General features: G+C 46.1%; 1 protein-coding gene across 2 annotated transcripts; it reads right to left on the bottom strand.

The window, feature by feature from the left end:
* Positions 1 to 1,366: 1,366 nt before the first annotated feature.
* Tent5a (terminal nucleotidyltransferase 5A) lies at positions 1,367 to 8,216 on the bottom strand. Of its 2 annotated transcripts, none has more exons than XM_055602492.1 (3): positions 7,933 to 8,216; positions 7,168 to 7,729; positions 1,367 to 6,099 (listed from the first exon to the last, which is right to left on the bottom strand). In XM_055602492.1, the coding sequence occupies exons 1-3, from the start codon at positions 7,950 to 7,952 to the stop codon at positions 5,323 to 5,325; spliced, it is 1,359 nt and encodes a 452-aa protein (XP_055458467.1). In that variant the 5' UTR covers positions 7,953 to 8,216; the 3' UTR covers positions 1,367 to 5,322. The 2 variants fall into 2 exon arrangements, with proteins under 2 accessions (XP_055458467.1, XP_055458468.1); XM_055602493.1 differs by having other exon boundaries at positions 7,989 to 8,216.
* Positions 8,217 to 8,807: the final 591 nt, after the last annotated feature.

Genomic DNA, 8,807 nt, shown 5'->3' with positions numbered 1-8,807 from the left:
GGAGAACATTAAGGCTTTATTTCGGAAACATATAAGGGTTTCAAATTAACCATTGCAATATCACTCTAAAGACAAGCATACTTTCCCTTTTGATTATTAATTACCACATTTTCTTTCTCTTACTAAAGGAACTGAATATTTAGAGAATGAGGTTCCTAAGGAAAGAACAGGTTAGCTAAGCACAGCTTTGTAATTCAACTAGAAATGGCAGAGTATACTAGAGCCTAGGAAGAGTTTATCCTTATCCAACCCTTGGTTAAAAAGAATTACATTATGGCCAAAGACATATACAGGACTAGTTGTAGAAGAATGAAAAGGTTATAACAAATAAAGAAGAGAACAGCACACAAATACCATTATCAAACCAAAATACTAACTTGTATCTGAGTGGTGTGTGTGTGTGTGTGTGTGTGTGTGTGTGTGTGTGTGTGGTGTGTGTGTGTGTGTGTGGTGTGTGGTGTGTGTGGTGTGTGTGTGTGTGTGTGTGTTGTGGTGTGTGTATGTGTGTGTGTGTGTGGTGTGGTGTGTGTGTGTGAAGAAAGCTGTTTTTAAAACCAGGAGTGCCCTTTTCATAGATATAGTATCAACCATGTGTTCTAACCAACATAAAGCTTTCACAGGCTCTTAAAATTACAGGTATGCCCTATTGTAGCACAGGTTTACCAAACTCTCACACTCCTTGTGGTAAAGAAGTCTTCAAACTCCACAAGGAAAAACTATAAGTAATAGTGTATAATCCCTGCTAATCTTTACAGATTTCTTCAGTGCTCCCACAAAAGGTAGTGTTTAGCAATCTAGCTCCCAGAGAAAACTTGCATGAGTTGTGTGTGCAAACACACATACACACACACTCACACAGTCACACGCACACTCAAATACACAAAATCTCTTGACCTATTGACCTTTTCTACTTCTTCCCATTTTGATTACCAATATTTATTCCTTACACGAATTAAGCATCCTATTGAATAACACCAGAAAATATTTAAGTAACTGTGATAACAGAATCATGGTTGTCTGGTTACTCATAAAAGCCAAACCTACTCAGAACTACCAAAATACTGAAGTTCAGAGCTGAGTGCTGAAAACTACTGACACTGAAAACATCCCTGCCTTCTGGGTCACCTAAACCTACTAAGTTTAAACCCAGGCAAAAAATTTTGGCACAGGTTAGCTAGTTTCTTTTGTAGCTTCCGGGGTCATTTAAATGGGCTGTCTGGAGGCTGGACATGGTCATTTCTTGTGCTTCAATATGGCTTTGGAAGGATGGTCTGCCTGTGTATGCCTCAGGCACACAGTGGACATAGTTTGAGGTTCAGAGGACATGAGCTTTAGCCCACTAAACACCAAATACAGCAGACACAAATCAATAGAAAAAAATAACTTCTTTTTATTTACAAAACCAAAAATCCAAATATTGGATGCTGTAAACAAAATTCACAATCTGTTCCCTCTAGCACTGATACCGAACATGTCAGTTTTGAAGAGTCCATTTTCCATCAACTCCTTTTTCTGCCTATGACACACAATCGTCCAAACGTTCTGAGAGTGACCCCAGGTGCAGCTTGCGGTAGTAAGGATGACTCAGAGCAGGCAATGGTTGTAGAGAAGTGGGGGTGAGGGCCAGCAGTGAACAGAGCCTCTCACACTCTGCGAAGCTTGGCAGCAAGTATTCCAAGCCCCTCACCACCTCCCACTTGGTACTCTCATCACTTACTTCTTAGCAAGCTATTACCATGACAAAACGTGACAGGGAGATCCCTCTACAGCACTGAAATGGTGATGCTAAAAGAAATATTAAAGAAAGAGTATATTCAAATAGGTGCTATATATATGAAAACAAGGTGGGTTTGGTTTTTTTTTCTTTTTTTTTTCTTTTTTTGGCTTTTTGCTTTGTTTTATCTAACACATTTTTTTCTTTCACAACAAAAGCTTATTTTTTTTGACAGCTGCTGACAGCTTTCGACATAATACATTTCATTTACAAAATAGTTCACAATATTTATTTAACAAGCATTGCATTGAAAACAACGATATGCACAGTAAAGCAACCAACGACAGCAAACAGAAAGGGGTAGCATAAACGGTTATGTTCACGTTTCATTTCACTTCTTTCTTGGCTTGATATTCTGCCTGTCCTTGTGGTTTTGATTGGACCCAGGTCAAAACAGTCTATACCAAAGAGAGCAAGGAGAGCAAGCGCTCGATTGCCTTTTTCCAAGTCCATCCCCCTGCGAGAGTCCTTGAAGCAGTTGAATTTACTGCAGATGAAGTAAACTTTGTAAAAGGACACAGTCACAGGCTAAGTGTCCTCTGACATGCCAGACTGGACACATGAGAAGAGCCCCCAAAAGGCAAAACTTCTTGTTTCAAAGTAACAGTGCAGGAGGCTAGATAAACACAGAAGCAAACAAATCGTGGGCGATGGTCAGAGAGAGAGAGAGCTGTTCTTTGCTCTGACATTCATAGTTTTAGGCCACACATCCACAAAGAGAGACATTTAGCCCATTGCGTGTTCAACTACATATGCACAGGACTATAGTATGCACAAAATAGAAATAAATTATATAAGGGTTAAAGTAAATGCCGGAAGCTGTCCTGAACACAGCCTGCTCTATCTGAATGCCATATGCTGGCACTTCCGACTAAGCTACCATCCAGCAAAGTAAGCAAGCAAAGAATATAAATACTTGAGAAAGTAAATGAAAGACATATTTTCTAATAAGGCTCTTTCAAACAAAACCCTGTGCTGTAAATCAACAGCAGGTTGCTGCTGGGGCAGAGCCAGAGAGCTCCAGACTTCTCAAAACAGTGGACAACTCGTGTGTGCAGAGTTAGCACGAGCAGAAACCAGGTCACCAGATGAGCCTCTGCCCCCAAGCAGGCCAGGAGAACGTGCTGAGGGTTAGGCAGGCTGGACTGTGGCTTCTCATAGGTGAGTGCCAGGCTTACTTAATCTGAAAGCTGAACAATGTTCCCCGGGTCTTTGCAATTGATCTTTCAAACACAGGGTAGTGAGGAGGGAAACTGGACCGACAAAGGAGTGGGATGGCTTCCTTACAGAAGAGAGTGGCAGTGTTGGGGGCTGTGACAGCTTGGTGGGGATTCACAGGGAAGCTGCTACAGCAAGCCAGTCTGGTTCCTGCTAAGGCTTCCAATGCAGATGCACGGAAGGGTGGTCCAGACGGGTCAACCTGGACTAATCTGACCATGAGAAGCTGACAGATGCCCAGGTTAGAGAAAAAAAAAAATCACACTGCCCGTGTGAGGGTGCTATGTTCTCTCTAGCCCCCTTGTAAATGATTTTGTCTGCAGAGGAATGAACATAATTAGCAGTCATTCATGAAGGTTTCAAGGGGACTATGTGAGTGTTTCACAACACAAAAGAAAGGTTTTTTAATAACTTTGTTTTGTTTTTAGAAATGTATTTAGAGAGACCAGTGTCTACAGGGCTGGGAGAAGAGTTAGGATTAGCTATCACTGAACTGAACATGAAAACACCAGTTCATGTCCCAAAGTATATAAAATGGTCTCTTGGAAAAGAAAAACAAAGTCGGACTTGAACAAATGCAAAGTGATTTAATTTAAGGTACAGTACTAAATATTTCTGTGCAGTGGGACAACCAGATCAAACAACTTTCGTATTGGATAAATTTATAAAATGTATATAATATATATATATCCTATATATAAACTTTATGTAGTTGTGCAAATACTCTTTAAAAAGGGTCATTTCACATTCATTAAATTCTAGTGGTCCAAAATGCAGAATGCACTCATTTGTATGTTCATTTAAGAAGTAGTGTTCGGGTTCCAGAAAGTTTTTATTTTAGCAGTTATGGATTTAATTATATTATCTCTGTTCCATGATCCACAACTTCTATGCCTTGAAGGCATGTGATTCTACTTATTTAAGGGGGAGGGGTTCAGACTGTCAAAATGTCAGGTCAGGTCAACTAAAAAGTGTTCTAGCAAATATTTTCCCATATTTGAAGTTTCCACTGAAAAGAAGAAAAAAACTCACTAAAAATGTATAATCTCTGCTTTTCCTATCAAATATATTATTCATTTCCCTCCATTTGTCTTATTTTTATATAAGTTTTAAGTCATCATTGCAATATGCCCATATCTTCTATGATCCTACCAAAAACATAAAAAGCACTGTAATTAAGCGTTCCTATTTGATACATTATTTCAGATCACAGACAAAGTGTGTGTGTTTATACACATATCACCTATATGTGTGTGTATACACACAAACAACATAGACACATACCTAGGATAACATCACAACAAACAATATCAACTTTATATAGGTATTTGCCAAGAAAAAAAAATAGGGCATTTCCTCCACCATTCACAAGCTTATACTTTGTTTCATTTTTTTTTCTTGAGTCCCTGATAAAATAATCATTAAACCATAAAATAACCTTTTCCACTTCAAATCTGCTGAAAGCAACAGGCACTTTGATGTGTATTGGTGTGTAACAAATATAGTAACTCTTTATATACCCTAGCCTATCTCTTCTGCTTGGGAATTTTTATCTGTTAAATCTTTGGTCCTTGAGCATATTTTCTTGGCTATAGCTGTTTGTTGCTTGCGTCTTCACATTTTAAAAAAACGCGAGCTATGCAGGAAGCTGGAATTAATGGGTTGTGTCACTGTTACGTTCTGCTGTTTGTCATGAGAACAGCATCAGCCTACTCCTGTTGGTTTGGACTGAGCTGTTTCTCTGAGGAAAGCAGGATCTTTCCAGAGAGCACTTGCTGCAAGACAAATGGCAATCCCCACCAGCCACCCCCCTTGCCTCTGTTGTTACCTTCAGACCTCCTCAACTGATAGGCAAGGCTTTTCTCCTCGGTGAGTGCCCATCTTAAAAGTCTTTTCACCATTCCCCTCCCCTGTGGCAGAGCTATGGGAGTAGTTGCTGCAACCCATATTGTCAAAAATCAAGCATTCTTCTTCTTCTTTTTTTTTTTTTTTAATTCCCTTGTTATCTTGGGAGAACCTGACTGCTTTTTACTAATGGGCCTCTTTTGTTCCAAGATATGATCCAATAGGGTAGAGACCACAGGGGGGTGAGTGGCTAAAGTTGAGATCATGCTCCCTTACCAATGGAACGATCCATGATCATGGCCAAGCTAAAAATCAGGAGCATGTCCTCAATGCACAGAAAACATCCCTAATTAGGACTGGGTCACTCCATTTTGGTTGTTGTTGTTTTGTATTTTTCTTTTCTTTCTTTATTCTTTTTTCTTTTCTTTTTTTTTTTTCCTACCTTGTCTAAAATGGCCTCCCCAGAGGACATCTTTAAAGGATTCTTAATTGCAGGGTAACCAAGTGGAGTATGTCTGCTGCTGGCATGTGAATACTGGCTGAACTTGCGCAATGTAGTAATTGCTAAAGTTAGCATCTGCAACATAGGGGGCCGGCTGGTAATAGCAGGTGACATTAGCCACATTGGGGATGACATTTTGGTCAGCGAGCACCCGGATTGCCAGCATGGTGATAAGGTTTAAAGTCTGCCTCCTCTCATGTCCCATCAGGCACACCGTACTCTCATTTACCACTCCGTGAAGGGTCATGAGATAGTCATACTTGCGGTCTTCCAAGCCCACGAAGTGGTTCTGCAAGTAGGATTCCAGCTTTCTTTGCTGCTCCCCGATGTCTGAGAAGTCAATAAAAAACCTGGAACACATGTACCTCTGGAGGGTCTTGATCTCCTCGGAGGCAGGCCTGAAGCCCCTCACCAGGAGATTGCAGTACTTCAGCAGGCCTCCTCCTCTTATTTCCTCTGGGTTCCTGGTGGCAATGATCTTGTTGCAAAGGTGATCAAAGGCTTCGTGGAAATCACCGTAGACGCTCTCGCCGATTATCGTGGGGTGAAATGTCTCCGTCATTGGGTTCTCGGAACACTCGTAAAAGAGGAGAAGAGAGTCTAACTTGATCTGAAAGGAATCTACACTGAATTCGAACTGCCTCCGGAGGGAATCCACAAACTTCAGCTCCACGTTTTTGCCGCTGTTGTTTGACAGGGAGATCAGACTCCACCGGTCAGAGTCATTGCACACTTTAACCATTTTCTGCACATAAGCTTCCTACGATTTAAAAGATCAAATAAGGTGAGAAAACCCGGGGGGAAAGGACCGAGAATGCATCTCAGCTTCTCAGCTGAGAATTGTTTTGTTCCTTCCTGTTTGTTTTGTTAAGTTTTAGCAAAACACTACCTACAAGCTTAAACAGTCTTTGGAAAACAGGGGGGAATACATTTAACGAGTAGCTTTTAACAAGTAGCTTTGCTGTCTGGGAAAGAGACTAGAAGTAATAGTTTGAGGCTTTTGGCAGACGCAGCAGCAAAGTAAGAGGGTCTGTTGTCATGTCTGACTTCAAATGTTATCTTCTGAAGACGGTCCAATAGGCACAGTATTCACGCAGAATCCCCAGGAAAAGCAGTGTTACGAGTATGTCTCTCTCACCCTCCTCTCCAGCTGCCCAGTTCTCCTCTCCATTAGGCAATCAGGCTTATCAGTCTGCTGTGTCCCTCCAGTGACGCTCTACAGTTACAGCCAAAGAGGAACTAAGTTGCCTTCACAACAGACTTTAATTAATCGTACAAAATGCCACTCAAACCGAAGGGGAGGGGCACACTACTGCACCCTCAAGTCGTGAATTAACAGGGAGAACCACTAAATATCTTAAATGCTGAAGTCAGTTGAACCCAGAGTAGGGAGCTATTCACATTTTCCAATACAATAAAAACCCATTGACTCAGTTCTGCTTCAGGCTGCTATTTTCCCAAAGCCTAGATCACAAGATGAGTCAAAAAAAAAAAAAATTATTTACATCATTCCATCCATCCACCAATCAGAATATCCTCTGGACCGGAGTCCAGGAAGGAAAGTCAAGAGTTAAAACATACAGAGAAGGAAGGGAAGGGAAGGGAACACGAAGGAGGAAGCACAGAGTTGTGGCGCTGGAGCTCCCAGGAAACTAAAACACGCCACACCATTCACGCACCTCAGTTCACTCGTGAAAAAAAAAAAATCACCATTAAATAAACGTACTCTCCAAGGCCGCACCGGCTGCAATTAAGGCAAGCCGGGCTTGCTTTCTCCCCGCACCCCTGGCCGCCCCTGCGCCCAAGCCCACCTCCAAGCGGTCTTTACCTTGAGAGTGAGCGGTGTGATCTTCTCCTTGTTCACCCCTTCGGGCAAGAAGTCTAACAGGCAATCCAGCACGACGTCCTTCACAGTCTGAAACTCCTCTTCCCCACGCAGGTCAGTGCAGAAGATGAGGTCCAGGTCCTTGTAGCCCAGGCCACTGTCCTGGTGCAGGACGTGGCTGGCGGCCGAGCCGTTGAGGCGCACGTCGCGGACACCTATGCCCTTTTCCTCCAGGCGCCTCCTCACCACCTTCACGATCAGGCTCGGCTGCAGCTCGAGCGTGGGGAAGTTACCGCGCCCGTGGATCGGGATGGTCTCGCTCAGGATGCCGTCCAGCCGCTGCACTTGCTCCCAGTTGAGCACGTTACAGTGCGCCGTGGGGCTTTCGCAATAGTCCGAGCAGCGGTCCCCATAGCTGCCACCGCCGCCGCCGCCGCCGCCTCCGCCGAAGTCGCCACCCAGGGGGATGAAGGGGCCGCCGGCCAGCTCGTCCTCCGCCATGGCAAAGTACCCTTCGCCCTCGGCCATGTAGTGCCCGCCGAACGCCACTCGGCCTTGGTCAGTCCTAACGGGAAAGAGTGGGTTTAGGGGACACGCGGGGAGGTGCGCGGCTGCGGGGACACGGGGCCCCCCGCCGAGGAGCCCGGAGCTCCCCCTCCCCTCCCCGAATCGTGACCCGCCAAGAGCAAACCCTCCCCCTCCTCCTCCTCCCAGGAACGACCCCCGGTGCCCCAGCCGCGCGCCGCGCCCCGCAGAGCAGCCCCGCACCAAAAGTATCTCTGATGCATCTGGAAAGCGCAAGCGAGAGTCCCGTCAAGTGTCACCTGGAGGCGGCCGCCCCTTCTAGGAGCGCAGGCGAGCGAGGAACCGCGAGGCTGACACACTCCGCGGGAGTCCGCGGCCCGCGACTTCTCCGCGCAGACCCCCGGCCGAGCCCCGAGCGTTCCCGCCCCTCGCCCGCGCCCCGCCCGCGCCCCCAGCTGCGGTGGTCTCGGAGGTGGCGGCTCTGGACGCCGCCGGTGCCGCCGCCGCCGCCGCCGCGCGCTCGCGTCTCCGGAGCCTTGGCCGTTGTGCGGGGGGGAAAATGTCTTCAGTACTTTTTTTATACCGGGCTTCTCCGCGCTTCCGGGGCCCCCGGCGCGCACGGCTCCGCCACACCCTCTCATTTGCATAGGGCACCGCCCCCCGGCGCCACCCCCGCGGGCAGTGGCTGGCTGGACAGTCGCCGGAGCTCCGAGCGGATGGCGCCGGGCCAGGGCGCGCGGCCCCTGGCTGTGTGCGCAAGAGGACGCCTGTGGCTCAGACGTGTAGATCTACCCATTTCTGCACGTCCACACACACACACACACCTAGAACAGAGACACTTTGAGTGCCCCAAATGTGATAGATGGCCATCAACCCTGGATCAGTGCTTAAAAAAAAAAAAAAAAAAAAATCGCGCAACTCCCCAAACTTCCCAAGCCTAGCCTTCTGACCGGGTGCGGCGCGTCATTGCCGCGTAACTCCGGGTCTCCGGGAGGTTCCTCCAACCAGTGTCCCTTTGGGGCTAGACCTTCGATCCCATTAAGGACCCTGGGCCAAGGGTAGTCTCCAGAGGCGACTTGTCACGCACGTCAGTCTCGGCGCGGGAGGGGGAGGGGTTG

The sequence above is a fragment of the Psammomys obesus genome, unplaced genomic scaffold (assembly GCF_907164565.1).
Source record: "Psammomys obesus unplaced genomic scaffold, mPsaObe1.curated_primary_1811, whole genome shotgun sequence".
NCBI classification, from domain to species: domain Eukaryota; kingdom Metazoa; phylum Chordata; class Mammalia; order Rodentia; family Muridae; genus Psammomys; species Psammomys obesus.
Note: the sequence above shows the minus strand (reverse complement) of the source record. Positions and strands in the feature narration are given on the sequence as shown.

What these genes read in the sequence shown, in the direction of transcription:
- Tent5a (XM_055602492.1), bottom strand. Translation starts at nt 7,952, where the DNA reads ATGCATCAGAGATACTTTTG. An exon ending in ATGCATCAGAGATACTTTTG is followed by an intron (nt 7,730 to 7,932) that starts GTGCGGGGCTGC and finishes CTTTCCCGTTAG; the next exon opens with GACTGACCAAGGCCGAGTGG. An exon ending in TCACACCGCTCACTCTCAAG is followed by an intron (nt 6,100 to 7,167) that starts GTAAAGACCGCT and finishes TTTAAATCGTAG; the next exon opens with GAAGCTTATGTGCAGAAAAT.